Source organism: Pogona vitticeps, chromosome 1, assembly GCF_051106095.1.
Source record: "Pogona vitticeps strain Pit_001003342236 chromosome 1, PviZW2.1, whole genome shotgun sequence".
Taxonomy (NCBI): domain Eukaryota; kingdom Metazoa; phylum Chordata; class Lepidosauria; order Squamata; family Agamidae; genus Pogona; species Pogona vitticeps.
Genome location: NC_135783.1, coordinates 64,012,308 through 64,027,392, shown reverse-complemented (window position 1 = coordinate 64,027,392; position 15,085 = coordinate 64,012,308). Strand labels below are relative to the sequence as shown.

General features: G+C 41.2%; 1 protein-coding gene across 36 annotated transcripts in view; it reads left to right on the top strand.

Moving 5' to 3' along the window:
- Positions 1-15,085, top strand: part of AFDN (afadin, adherens junction formation factor) — a 150,489-nt gene that overhangs the window by 11,879 nt on the left and 123,525 nt on the right. For all 36 annotated transcript variants that reach the window (XM_072994143.2, XM_078383179.1, XM_020808386.3 and 33 more), the window contains exon 2: positions 9,686-9,881. In XM_072994143.2, coding sequence (XP_072850244.2) covers positions 9,686-9,881 — 196 coding nt within the window. The remainder of the gene's footprint in view (positions 1-9,685; positions 9,882-15,085) is intronic.

Sequence of the window (15,085 nt, the reverse complement as noted above, 5' to 3'; positions counted from 1 at the left end):
TGTAATTGTTTTGAGACTTTTTCAACATGCAGAATGTATGAGCAACAAACAGCTAGCTAATACTGTATGCACATAGACTAAACATTTAGAAAAATCACCCCATAAAGTGTTTGGTGAGATGATCTGTAGAAGCTTATACATTTCTAAGATATACTGATTAGCCACAACATTAAAACCACCTGCCTAAAAACATGTAGGTCCCTCTCGTCCTGCCCAAACAGCTCTGATGTGGCGGAGCATGGACTCCATGAGACCTCTGAACTTAACCTGTGCTATCTGGCACCAAGACATTAGCAGTAGATCCTTAAAATCCTGCAAGTTGTGAGGTGAGGCCTGGGTTGGATGTGGTGTTCCAGTACATCCCATACATGCTCCATTGGATTGAGATCTGGGGAATCTGGAAGGCAAGGCAACACCTTGAACTCTTTGTTATGTTGTTCAAACGATTCCTGATTTTTTTTTTCTGTGTGGCAGGGTGCATTATCCTGCTGAAAGAGGCCACTGCCATCAGAGAACACCATTGCCATGAAGGGGTGTATGTGGTCAGCAACAGTCTCTAGATAGGTGGTGCATGTCATATGAACATCAACATGAATGTCAGGCCCCAAAGCTTCCCAGCAGAACATCGCCCAGAGCACAACACTGCCTCCACCGGTTGGCCTTCTTACCGTAGAGCAGGAGTCTCCAAAGTACGGCCCACGGGCCGCATCCGGCCCACCTTTCCTTTTTATCCAGCTCACCTGATCTAAAAGAAAACATGATTCATCAGACAGGTGATCTTCTTCCGTTGCTCCATGATCCAGTTCTGACGGTCACATCCCCATTGTACATGTTTTCGGCAGTGGACAGTGGTCATTATGGGCACTCTGACCAGTCTGTGTATGTGCAGCCCCATGCTCAGCAGACTGTGCTTTGCTGTGTGTTCTGACATCTTTCTATCATGGCCAGCATTAAGTTTTTAAAAAATTCAATGTACAATAGCTCTTCTGTATGATCAGACCAGATAGGCTAGTCTAGCCTTTGCTCCCCACGTGCATCCGTGAACTTGGGCACTTGCTACTTTGATGCCAGTTCACCAGTTGTCCTTTCTTACACCACTTTTGGTAGGTGCTAACCATGGCATACTGTTCGTTTACTGCCTAATGTACTTCACCACTTTACAGATGCCACTGTAACGATATAATCAGTGCTGTTCACTTCATCTGTCAGTGGTTTTAATGTTATGGCTGAGCAATGCATATCTAAAAAATCCTGTTAGAAAGCCGTTGTTGCTATTGTTCTTATGTTAAGTCAGAGCTGACTTAATAGGGACCCTAAAATGGATTTCAAGGTATGTGGGTATTTAAGGAATGCTTTTACCTGTTCTACAGTTCCTCCTCCCATGAATTACTATGATTAAGCAGAATTTTGAAATCAGATCTCCAAAGCCCTGCTCCATCAATTCTGTCCACTAAATCACATTGGGTATCTGTTTTTTTTTATCCTCTGTCTCTTCAATTCCCCTGTATTACACTGAGGTGTTTTATTCCCACATGGTCATGTTTTGTTGCAGAAGCCATATAGAAGCAGATGGTACAGGGTTAGCATTCTATGTCATTTGTTCATTGTCTGCATATTTTTGCCACATATTACGTACAAAGAAGACCTATTATTATCTTCTGTAACTGGGGATCTGCTTTGTCACAGCCAGTATAATGTACAGTGGTGCCCCGCAAGACAATGATAATGCGTTCCATTGAAATCGCCATTTAGCGAAATCATCGTCTTGCGAAAAGATTTTCCCCATTGGAATGCATTGAAACCCGTTTAATTCGTTCCCATGGGGAAAATCGTCGTCATTGTGTGAAGATCGCCCATAGGGAAGCCATTTTAAATCGCTGTCTTCCGAAGCACCCTAGGGAAGCCATTTTGCGGAGCCACCGATCAGCTGTTGAATTAAACTGAACAATGGCTGGCTGCCCCTGCAAGCCTCATGTTGCTGATAGCCTCTGGTGGAAGGGAGCTCCTCCGTGCCCACCTGGCCCCAGTTAATGCCCACGGGACCTCCCCTCTCAACTCTGTCTGGGGGACTTCCGTGCCGCGGGGAAAGGGAGCCGGCAAAACAAAGGCGACCTCCCTCTCTCCTCCCCCAGGCAGGTGAACCCTTGCTCAGCTCTGGAAGGGAGCTCCTGAGTGCGCACGTGGCTGGCAAAAACAAAAGGAGTTGCTAGAGACGGCCCATCTAGCAATGAGGGAACTTCCCCCTCCCGAGCCCCAGGCCGGGAAACCCCTGCTCAGTGCTGGAAGGGAGCTCCGAGTGTGCATGTGGCTGGCAGAAACAAAGCAGCCCCTGCCCTGATGGTGAAAGGAACATCCTGCGCAGAGATGGGGAAATCCCCTGGGGCTTCCCCCGCCCTGCTGAAAGGGCAAAAACTAAGGCTAAAAGCGCCCGGGGAGGGAATTCCTTCCGCTATCAGCCCGGGAAAAACCTCGCTGTCGCTAGCTTCCGAAGTAGCCCAGGTCGTCCCTGAAGCCACTCGCGACCCACCCACTCCCCAGACGCACCTCCGGTAAGCGCTGCTTGGTGTGGGAGGGGAGGGAATCCAAGAGGAGGCGGGGAGCCGGCGCGCGCTTTCTGCTCGGGTGACGAGAAGCAGCCAAAAAATCCTAGACTTGCTTGCTGTGGGCGGGTAGGGAAGCAAAAGGGGCAAAGGGTAACCAGTGTGCGCTGTCCCGCTCGTGTAAGGAGGTAAGGGGAAATCCTGGGCTTGCCTCACTGTGCCGGGAAACCCCATTAGTCCACGAAGCCGCTCGCAATGCCCCCCACTCTCCAGCCGCCCCCTCGCCGCCGCCCCCTCGCCTCCGGTAAGCGTCTCTTGGTGTGGAAGGGAAGGGAAGCCAAGAAGAGGAGGGGAGCTGGGCTCAGTCTCCTACTCGTATAGCGAAATTCCCCCATAGGAAACACTGTTTTGCGATGAATTCGTTATACGAATTCATCATTTTACGAGGCCATCGTCTTGCGAGGCACCACTGTATTCAGAAAAAAAGTTTGATGTTGTACTTTAATGAAATGTTCTGGTTATCAGTAGGTTGGGCCTATAGTTTTCTATTCCACATTGTATTTTTTGGCTCTTGACTGCTTAGTTAGAATACACTTGATTCTGCACATATGTCTTTTATATGGGAGAGGCTTGTGGTGCAGTGGTTAAACTGCTGTACTGCAGCCAAAACTGTGCTCACGACCTGGGGTTCAATCCCAGGTAGCCAGTTTAAGGTTGACTCAGCCTTCTATCCTTCCAAGGTCGGTAAAATGAGTACCCAGCTTGCGGGGAGGTGCAATGTGTAGCCTGCATAATTAACTTGTAAACTGCCCAGAGAGTGCTTGAAGCACTATGGGGCGGTATATAAACAGCACACTTTCCTTTGCTTTTTAGACATGGAGCATTTTAATATCCTACAATATGCTAGAATTTTCACTGAGTATGAAAATTTTGTAATTAAACAAATCACAAATAAGATACCCCTGTTTCCCCAAAAATAAGACCTAACCTGAAAATAAACCCTAGTATGATTTTTCAGGATGCTTATAATATAATCCCTCCCCCCAGAATAAGCCCCAGTTAAGTGAAAGCCCACCCTCCACCATTGTGCAGCAACCAGAAGAAGATGGCATGACTGTATTTGAATAAATGTAGATTGTTGTACATTTAAAAATAAAAACAACACCTGAAAATAAGCCCTAATGCATTTTTGGAGCAAAAAATTAATATAAGTCCCTGCCTTATTTTGAGGGAAACACGGTAGTTAAAATTTTTCTACACTTTTTGGCCACCGTGTATGTCAGTATCACTGAGGTGAACGTGATGTTGTATATACTTTTCGGTTACGCCTCCAGTCATCTAGGTTTAGATTTCCAAAAGGTACCCCTGGGACCAAACTTTCAAACTTCCTTATGTGCTGATGTTTGAAGTTTATGACTGGTGAGTCCAAAAAGCCCACTTCCATTTAGGTGGTCCGGTGGGCCAGATAGGCGGGGTATAAATTAAATAAATAAATAAATAAATAAAATAGGTCCTTAGATCTCTGTTTGCTTAGACACTGAAACAACTGGTAGAGTGAAAAGACCTAACAAGGAAACTTGAGGATTAATGAAATTCCTGGTTATATTGTGGAAAAATAGCTGTGATTAACAATAGGGAGAAATATAAATATGTTTCTTTATTCCTGTGGATTTGGGAAATCACTGACATAATAAAAATTTAGTATACAGTCACATGGTGGAAGAGGTAGCTGACATATCTACCTGTTCTTCATGACTGCCATAAAGACTGGAGTCATTTCACGAATATTAATTTCTTGCCTAGTGTGGCTTAGTCCTGGGTAAAGTATAGAATTGAGGAATATTGAGGAATTAGAATTTGCATATGAATAAAACAGTAGAACTGAAGGTTTTTTTTTAAAAAGTGTATTATATTTTAATTTCATGAAAGTAATTACCTTATTCATATATAGAAGTTCTCTGTTAAGATCTATCGAAAAATAAAACAATAATTTCTGGAACTTACAACTGTACTTACAGTGTATCTAAATGTTAAATGTACAACATCATCAAATATAATTGCCTTTCCTTCCTCATATTGGAAATTGACATAAATTATCAGGTATCATATATCTTTGATCTTTTATTGAGAAAGTGATCACTAGGCCTTTGGAACGGAAGCAGTATTTCTTGATGCTTAAAAAAATATTTTTGACATTTGTAGACATTCATTTAGGTAATCAGTGTTCATATTATTACATGTTCTCCCCTTGTATTTCAAGGTGTTGCACATGCAGCAGATTCAAAGGCAGTGCCTTATACCATTGGTCCCCAACCTTTTCTGAACAATGGACTGGTTGGGGGGTGGGGTCTGTGTGGGGGGGCACCCCCGTACTCACGGGGGGTGGGGCATGCTCGTGGAGGGGCAGGGGTGTGCTTGCATGGATGCATGGAAGGGTGGGGCATGCTTGTGGAGGGGGCATGCTTGCATGCATCCACAGAGGTGGGTGCACTCATGGTGGGGTGGGGCAAGCTCGCGCGCATACATGGAGGGGCAGGGCGTGCTTGTGAGTGGGGTGCAGGGGGAGTGTGTGCAGGGGGAGATCTGTCTCCATGGTCCAGTCCTGTGAAGGCCACAAACCGGCACCAGACCGCAAACCTGGGGTTGGGGACCCCTGCCTTATATCACAGCATCTTAAATTATTCAGCAAGTTTTGGCTATATCTTGTTTCACTAGCCTGCCCTTTTTAACCCCATCTTTTTTGTCAAGATACATAAAAACTATTACAAATAAATATAATTATTATGTTTCCCCTAAAATTCTGAGTATAGTAATTCATCTATTTTAAAAAACAAACTTCAAAAAGACAACACATAAAGCTATTTTTTATTTATGACTTTAACTTTTTTTTACATTCTTTTTGGGTCATTTGAACCAACAAATTAATTCTATAGGATATCAAAGAAATACACTGCTCTGAAGAACATTGCTCCATTGCAAAGAAACTGTGCAGAAAGTTTTGTATATATCAAGAGCTGTAACATATGCTGCTAGTTTTAGGCATACAACTAATCAGTAAGAAGAATTCTGTTTTCAAGTTTTTTGTTTATTTATTTATTTATATCCCCCCCACACTACTTGAACTAATCGCCTTAGTTTCAATCAAACCTGAAATTTTAAATTTGTACTTTCCTCAGGCTAGGACAGCAAATGCCTGGGAACCCATACAAACCAATCTTTTGTGAATATAATGACCATGTTCAGAAATACTTTTAAAAAAGTATTTCTGTTCATTTATATGAATGTCCTACAAAAATAGCTTGTGTGCAACACTTGATGTTTTTGAATTTCTTAGATACACTCTTGTTCAAGAAAAGCAGAGCAGTCCCATACAAGATCATATCTCTAATTTATACAATATTAAAAAGCTGTTCATGTTCTTTATGATTGTTTGGTAGTGATAGTGTTGTTTGCTTTTGCATTTTTGGAATAATGAATTTATAACCTGTGACCAGATTAGTATGCTGGTGCCTTGTAGAAATGAAAACCAATTCAAATATCATAGGTTTAGTCCAAACCAGGGAAGAACCTGTTCAGAATCTTCAGTGTCTTTTTGTCTGGAACTCCTTAAGGAAATCTGAATGCATGCCTTTTCAGACTGAGCTGCATGTAAAGGGCTGGGGGGAGAGAATAAGTACTCTTTCCCCCCCACTTAAGCATATAGGGCAGTTTGTCTGTTGCCATTCGTACAAATAATCCTGACTCTAGCAATCCAAAAATGAGTCATGTATTTCACAGTATTAGCATGGATGGAATTTTCTTCACATGTTTTGTATGGTCCCTGCTGTGCTGTGGTATATCTGTGTGGAATGGCAAACAACTGAATGCTGTTCATAGAAATGTTACACATTTATTTATTTATCAGGCAAAATCCAAAGGAACGAAACAAAACAAAACAAGACAAAAAGGTGGCACCTTAAAGACTATTATATTTTAATGTGAGTGTTCATTAAAATACAATAGTCTTTAAGGTACAACTTTTTTCTTTTTCTTTTTTTTGTTTCTTTGGATTTTTTCTGATATGCTTGCACAAATTAGGCTACCTCTCCTAAAACTGTATTTATTGCACTGCTGTCTCACATTTTATGGGTTCTGATTCAAATTCTGGCAACTCCTCCTTTTGCGCGGGGAAATATCACAGGAGACGTCTTCTTTACTTCAATATCTTTGTCTTTATTATTTACATAAGGATCAGCACTGTTCATAATTGGTTCATAAAATGGTTGTTGTGGGTTTTTCGGGCTTTTTGACTGTGTTCTGAAGGTTGTTCTTCCTAATGTTTCTCCAGTCTCTGTGGCTGGCATCTTCAGAGGACAGCACTCTACTCTGGTGCAGTTTGTTTGGGACCCACAAGAACCATTAGATCCCAGCCGTGAAAGCCTTCATGAATACAGTGGGGTCTCGACTTACGAACGACCCTACTTGCGAACAATTCAACTTACGAACCCGCCCTATAGGGGAAATAAGGACTCTACATACGAACTTCCCTCGAGTTACGTACAGGAAGAAAATGCCCCCTCCCTCCCCTTAGAGGCTTCTGGAGGGGAAAAATGGTCAGAAACTTAAAAATAAATAAAAGAAAGCCACTTACCAGGCCTTGGTAGCCCCCAAACAGCAGGAAAAAGAGCAGGAAACAGCTAAAAGCTGACACCCAGAAGGGAGCCTGGCAGCCATTTTGTGATTTCCCCCCGCTCCTGCACCCTCCTCTCCCCGCCACTCAGCAGCTGTATGGGGAGACTCATCTCCTGGCACCATTGGTGGGTAGAATGGGACTTTCAGGGTGCTGGGATATGTGAGTGGATGGTCTGGTCCTGGTCCAGCTGGGACAAGAATATTTGTATTTTTTTACAAATGTACGAATATCCCCATCTCTAATCCAGATGTATCATTAAATGTTTATATGAGTTGATATTATACATAGATCTTAAGTCCTGGAACAGGTGAAAAGCATGATGTATGTCTCTCCAGTCATTTTGGCTTTGGCTCCATATGGCAAGTGCAAATAAACTTTTCGTTATTCATACTAGTCTAGCTATCTTTGTGCTTGCTGATACGTGGAGAGTGCGAAGAGAACTCAGTTGAGCATGTGCATTTTCCTCCCAAATGTTACTTTGTCTGCAGTGCAAAGGATTGTTTCCTAAATTTCGACAGGCTCTCTTTACTTTACTTTCCTTCTGTTCCACAGTGTGTGAACGGGAAAAGAGGGAACCAAGGGAAAAATGTTGCTATACTGCTGGACTCTTGTGCTCCTCTTGTCTTTTCCTTAATATTTTTATTTTTAATTTGTGTCCCTGCAGACTGGGAGATCAGAAGTGTCTGTCTTTTCTTTCTATCCCCACCCCAACTATCCCAGTAGGATGGAAATCAAATCTCTTAATGTTCTGTCTTTCTCCCCTCTGCACATTGAGTTGTCAGCAGCATTTCCAGTCCTGTTTGGAAATGCTGGGAACTGAATGTGGAACCTTTTGCAAAGCAAGTATGTGCTCTATCACTGAACTGTGGTCATTCCCCTTTTCATTTATTTAGCAAATTTTTACCCTTTTACAGTTGGGAGGTTTCTCTGAACACCTTGCATTTCTGTAAAAGAACAGAATAGAATCCCTGCTCAGAGCTTTTCAGTCTGAAAAGACATTGCAGATAAAAAGAAAAGGGATTGTGAAGGGTATGGACAATTCAGATAACGTAGAGCACTGCTTAAAATGATGATGTCCATTCTGTATCCATTCAAATAATTAAACTAATCATCGGGGTCCTTCAGAATTTAAAATGTTTTATAATTCTGAGAAAACTGTACAGCGACGTTAATCTGTTCCAGGATTAATGTCGCTATCCGGATTTGTCGCTATGCGGGGGGGGGAACCCATAGGAACGCATTAAACTCAGTTTTCCCTATTGGGGAAAAACTCACTGGTAAGCGAAGATTCCCCCATCCAGCTGCCATTTTCACTGCCCGGTAAGCGAGGGCAGGGCGTGAAAATGCTGAGGGTGGCCATTTTCTGCACCCAGTGGCCATTTTGGAACTGCCGATCAGCTGTTTTCTAAACATTGCAATGCGAAGATCGGTAAGCGAAACGCTTACCAATCATCGCAATGCAATGTTTAGCCTATCTAAACATCGCAATGCGATCGCATTAGCGATCGCAAAAAACGCGTCGCTATGCGCATTCGTCATTAAACGGTGCGCTTGTTAAGTGAGGCGCCACTGTATTCTTATGCAGTACATGCTAAAGATTGGTCATCAGTAGTTTCTCTTGCTTGTGATTATTGGGCATACTCCTCAATATACTAATCACTTGGATGTTGCAGTTTTACAGGCCAAACAAGGTTGATAATGGCTAGTTTAGCCTATGCCATTCTTTTACTGGGACTGAGATGGGATACATTTTTTATTATTTATTTATTTAAAATATTTTATCCCCTTGAAAAGAACTCAAGATGGGTTACAAAAATATAATATTTAAAATTGAAAGTAGTAAGTATACAAATGTAGGATCAAATACTACATTAACAAACTATAAACAAAAGTGTAAGGCACACCAGTCCATTAAAAAAAACACACTCAGGCAGCCAGTCGCTAAGGGAAAGCTTGCCTGAAGAGAGAGGTCTTTGAAGGAAAGCAAAGATGAGACCAGTCTGGTTTTGCTGTGGCAGGGAATTCCCAAGTCTGGAAGCAGCAATAGAGATGACCCTCTACCATGTTTCCACCAGATGCATTTGTGAAGGTGGTGGGACTGAGAGAAAGGCCTCTCCTGATGATCTTTACATTTGAGCAGGCTCATAAAGGGAGATGTGGTCCTTAGCTTCACCCCAAGCTTTTAGGACTTTATAGGTTAAAACCAGCACTTTGAATTGTGCGTGGAAACTGTATATTACTAGCAATAAATGTGCATCAGGTACAGTCTTACAAATTATTACCAAGATATGTTGAATCCTTTTGTAGAATGATATATCATTTCCATTAGGAACTGTAAATTGTGAACACTGGAATTAACAACCAAAAAAGTACATTATGCAAGAACAAATACAAATTAACATGAAATATCGTTGACTACCCTAGAAAATACGTTGCAACAGAATTTTATTTATTCTATTTTATTTCACTACAGGACTTGGAATTCCATGGAGTTATGAGATTTTATTTTCAAGACAAAGCAGCTGGAAATTTTGCAACAAAGTGTATCCGTGTATCTAGCACTGCCACAACTCAGGATGTGATAGAGACGCTCGCAGAGAAATTCCGGCCAGATATGCGAATGTTATCATCCCCCAAATACTCCCTCTATGAAGTTCACGTCAGTGGAGGTTAGTGTATTCTCTCTGGGTTTCTATTACTATTATTTTTTGTAAGAGAAAAGAAAAATGACTTAAAATAATACATAGTGGCTGATACCCTGTTGCTGTACCTTATGTTACTTAAGGCTGGTGATGTCAGCAGCAGTGACAATTTTTTGGAAATTAAAGATTTCCAACGGAAACCCCTGAGCTCCTGAGGAATTCCTTTCATTGTTGCGAAGTCATGGGGACTTCCCCGGCTGGTAAAATCATTCTGGTCATGATTATTTTCAGTAGTTAAAGATTTCCTCCTCACATCCCACATGTCTTCCCAACAATGAAAGGGATTTCATGGAAACCTCATGACCTTTAGGACAGAAAAATTGCAGTTCTTATGCTGCAAATGATTGCTCTTATGCAATGTAACTTAAGGCAACAGGATTTTAGCCAGTATTACTCAACAAAAATTGTTAACTAGCAGAGTCTAGAATCTGAAGAATGTAAAGCATAAAAAACCACAACAAATTTACAAAGCAAAAGAAAGAAAGAACATAAGAAAACCCAAATACTTCGAAGATCTTGCATTGCTTTTTTGAAGGGTTGGAAGCATGCCCAGCAAGTTAGGATTGCTGCTGCAAAATTTTCTGATGTTAGCCATTGGTCCAGACAGTAACAGTAATCTGAATTTTTGTATGCTGAATGGAATTGCCCTTGAAAATTAATAGGAAATTATAGTTTTATCTTGATTCTCAATTAAAATTAAAATGTCCATGCTTTTATATTTGATTAGTTTCTTATAACTGTATTTTTCATTTGGAATGTATATTCCTATGTATATTCATTTTGTTGTGGGGGGTACTGTGAGATGGGGGGTACTGTGATACTGTCTAAATAGTTAAATATCTGTCCAATTTAAATAGCTTTGATTTGTTGAGTTATCAGCAGATGGCACTGATACATGTGGGATAGTAACTATATATTAGAATCCTACTTCTGAGGATAGTTTTTATATGAAAAAAGATACATCATAGGCAAGGGTGGATTTGAAGCTCATGGTGAAAGAGTTTGGGGGAGTCATGAGATTTTATACAAGTTTTCTTTTTCAATTTCAGGGGAAAATAGGAAAGGAAAGAGTGATGTTTGCTTGTCAAGATGGCAGGTTTCTTTTTCAAGCTCTAGAGAAAATGGTTTTTTGTAGTCTTGCTGGGAGGAGCAGTGAGTTCTGGGAATCATAGATGTATGTGTAAATTCTTATAAAGCCTGTTGTTAAATACTTCAGTTACAGTATATGGATACGTTATTTATACAGTGGGGTCTTGACTTAAGAACGGCTTGAGTTAAGAACATTTTGATTTAAGAACCGCTCTCATAGGAAAATATTGACTTGACTTAAGTACTTAGATTTGAGTTAAGAACTGAAAAAAAAACCACGTGGGAGGCAGGGAAAGTGCAAAATTTGAACTTTCAGTTAACTGTTGGGCAGTGAAAAGGGTGCCTGTCTGCTTCCTCACTCCTCCCAGCGTTTAGAGAGTGGATTGGGAGTTTTCAGACTGCCTGGACTGTATTTTCCCGGCCTTCCCTGAACCTTTCTTGACCTAAGAAAAAAAGAAACAAAATATCCCCCTCTCGTGGTCGAAGGCGGAGTAGCAGCTTCCCATTAGTTTCTATGGACGGAAAATAGCAGATACGGATCAAATGGTTTTCAATGCATTCCTATGGGAAATGCAGATTTGACTTGAGAACTTTTTGACTTGAGAACCGCCTTCCAATACGGATTAAGTTCTCAAGTCAAGACCCCACTGTACCACAGGAAGTTAGCATATAAAATAGCACTGCTTAGTAAGGTAAAGGTACAGGTTCCCCTTGACAAATTGTCCAGTTGGATCCGACTCTAGGGGGCGGTGCTCATCCCCATTTCCAAGCTATAGAGCCAGCGTTTGTCCATAGACAGTTTCTGTGGTCACGTGGCCAGCACGACTAGACACAGAATGCTCTTACCTTCCCACCACAGTGGTGCCTATTTATCTACAATGGACCCTTGACTTACAGAATTAATCCGTATTGGAACGGTGGCTGCAGGTCGAAAAGTCTGTAGGTCGAAGCTCCGTTGACCTACAATGCATTGAAAACCGATTAATCTGTAACTGGCCGTTTTTGTTCCATTTTGGGTTTTTTTTCGGTCGGTAGGTCAATTCTCCGGCTGCAAGTCAAACCTAAATTTTGCTGCCAGAGAAGTCTGTAAATAGAAAAGTCTGTAAGTGGAGCCTTCTTTAAGTCAAGGGTCCACTGTACTCACATTTTTACATGTTTTCTAACTGCTAGGTTGGCAAGAGCTGGGACAAGCAATGGGAGCTCACTCCATTGCGTGGATTCGATCGTATGACTGCTGGTCTTCCAACCTTGCAGCAGAGAGGCTTCTGCGGTTTAACCTGCAGCGCCAACACGTCCCACTGTTTAGTATATTTATGAAATTAAAAACTCATCTACCAATAAAAATGTCCAGTTTATAAACTGGACAGGGTTGTAAATTGCTGCACTCCTGTTATATAACAGTCTTCTGCTGCTTTGCAAACCAGAATAAAATAAAATAAAAGTTGAAAGTAAAATAATCAGCTTTATGGTAAATGCAAAAGAAGAACATATTTGAGCTTAAAAATAATATGTAGATCACATTATGATTTAGAAATAGGAGGCCTTTTAGAAGAGTATTCAGAAATGTGCATCTGTGTATTTTCCAGCTGCTATACAAAAATATTATGTAAATTTATGCTATGTAGGCAAAATAAAGTATTTTACCTAACAGTTATGACTTGTTTATCTTTCTGTAAAGGAGAATGTTTGAGGATGTTTTAAACTTATTGCCGAGAAGTACATGTATAGGCCTCAGTGCATCATTTTAGGTTCAGGACTCACTACTGAAATTGGGTTCATCCAAAGGGAGAATGAGGGGAGCACGAAACATTTGATAACTCTGAATTTCTCTGTGGCTTTCTGTACAATTGATCATTGGCTTCTTAATTTTATTATTATTTTTGAATATATCAGGTTCTGTGTTCTGTTTTGTTCTAGATCCCCTTTTCTGTTTTATGGAGGATCTCTAGGAAGGTCTTTGGTCCTTTTAGCTTAAGATGAAAGGAATACAGTATGTTGATAGACCAGTATAAGCCCCTCCCATCCTTTATTCTTGCCTGGCTTAAGGGAGAAACTAGGGAAGATTCTTTCTCTTAAAAACATGCACAGTGGTGCCCCGCATAGCGACGATAATCCATGCAGCAAAAATCGCTGCAAAGCGATTTCGTCGCTATGCGAAAAGAAAAAGCTCATAGGAACGCATTAAAACCCGTTTAATGTGTTCCTATGGGCTTAAAACTCACCTTTAAGCACAAATCCTCCATACGGCCGCCATTTTTGCTGCCCGGTAAGCGAGGAATCGGCACGAAAACACAGCAGGTGGCCATTTTTTTTACCCGGCAGCCATTTTGGAACCGCCGATCAGCTGTTGGAAAATCATCGCTATGCGATAATCGGTAAGCGAAACAGGTTACCAATCATTGCAAAGCGATTTTTCCCATTCAAAACATCAAAATGCAATTGCAAAAGCGATCGCAAAATCTTCATCACTATGTGGATTCGTAGTTAAACGGGGTGCCCGTTAAGTGAGGCACCACTGTACCTTGGCCTAGCTATACTCTTCAATATTTTCCTGGTTTTTTTTCTTTTTGTTTTGTTTTTAGTATTTCTGAATCTTTTTCAATCCTCCAGTTTACACTTTCTGGCTTCATCACGGTCAAAGGATTGATTTTCGTGGAAAAAAATGAAGGCCAAGACATCTATCCCTTTCTTACAGTACATTTGAAGGAGACATCAGGAGCTGATATTTACTGGGTTGGACAAAAGGGAACAGTATAATCTGTGCATTTGCTCTCAGAGTCATTGGAAGAAACTCAAGGCTCTAATATGGAACCAAGGTCTATCTTCAGGTGGTTAATTCGTATAGTTCTTCAGCTGCCATACCTGTATTCAGGGGTTTTTGGCTTCTGCAATTCGTATTTTCATTAGTTCTGGCAACTAACATATATTCTAATTTTCAGCCCCACTGGGCAAGCCTCTGCCTTTTGCGCGCCTGACTTCTTCCCTGCATGCATGCACACACAGTTCAGGGCCCTGCACACGCGTGGGGTTCTGTTGCAGAACGCATTCTCACATGCCATTGAATTGCTGCAGAGAAAATGTAGCTTCTTAGTCTTCCAAAGAAGGGCAAGAATTCAATTACCTGTTGATAATTGCATGATTCACTTGAGCAGAGCCACACTGTAACAATGCTTTGCTTGAGATAAGAGCAAAATCTTTAGTTTTTCCCCCAACTGAACACGTGAACATTTTCAGTCTCATTTTTGTTGCATGTTCAGAATCAAAGTTATTATTTCCATCCTATCCTGGAAGTAATGGCAAGTGCCCCCAGCCTAGACATCTTTACATATGGAGACTGATAGTTTGAAGAGGAGAGTGTGTGGAAGCTGTTCATCTAATCAGATTGTATGGAGATCCACCATACATAGATCAGCCTTTTTTTAAAATAAACACCCTTTATGTGTGGAGGACAATGGTAATGTGCAAAGAGGAGATGGGCTAGCACACTCTCTATGCATTTTTGAGGAGTGTCTGAATAAGGTTATGGAAGATGAGCTTATCCTTACCTAATAATAATATATTAACTGTGTGTCATCTTGCTGATTCTGACCTATGGCAACACTTCCCAGGACTCTCTAGTTATACAATACTCATTTTACCATTTCTTCAGGGGGGCACTTCATGGCTGTGGAGCTTGCCAAAGGCTACATAGGTTGTCTGTTCTTTTGAGTAACAAGGGGGAATCAAAGTCCAAAACTCTGGCTTCACAGCCAGATACCTAGCTCACTGAGCTATTCAGACATATCCTTAGCGAATGGCTATGATGGGAAGGTTTTAATGCATTCCTATGGGCTTTTTTTATTTCACATAGCGACAAATCCGTATAGCAACGATTTTGGCTGCACGGATTATTGTCGCTATGCGGGGCACCACTGTAATACAATTATACATATATAAAATTAAAATAATACAATTGGGGCATACATCATATATCATAAAATGAAGCAGACCAGGGACAAAACAATAAATTACAGTTGAACGCATAAAATATAATGTTTTTTATGCTTTTTAAATGTATATCAGATAAGTCTTTGGTCTGATCC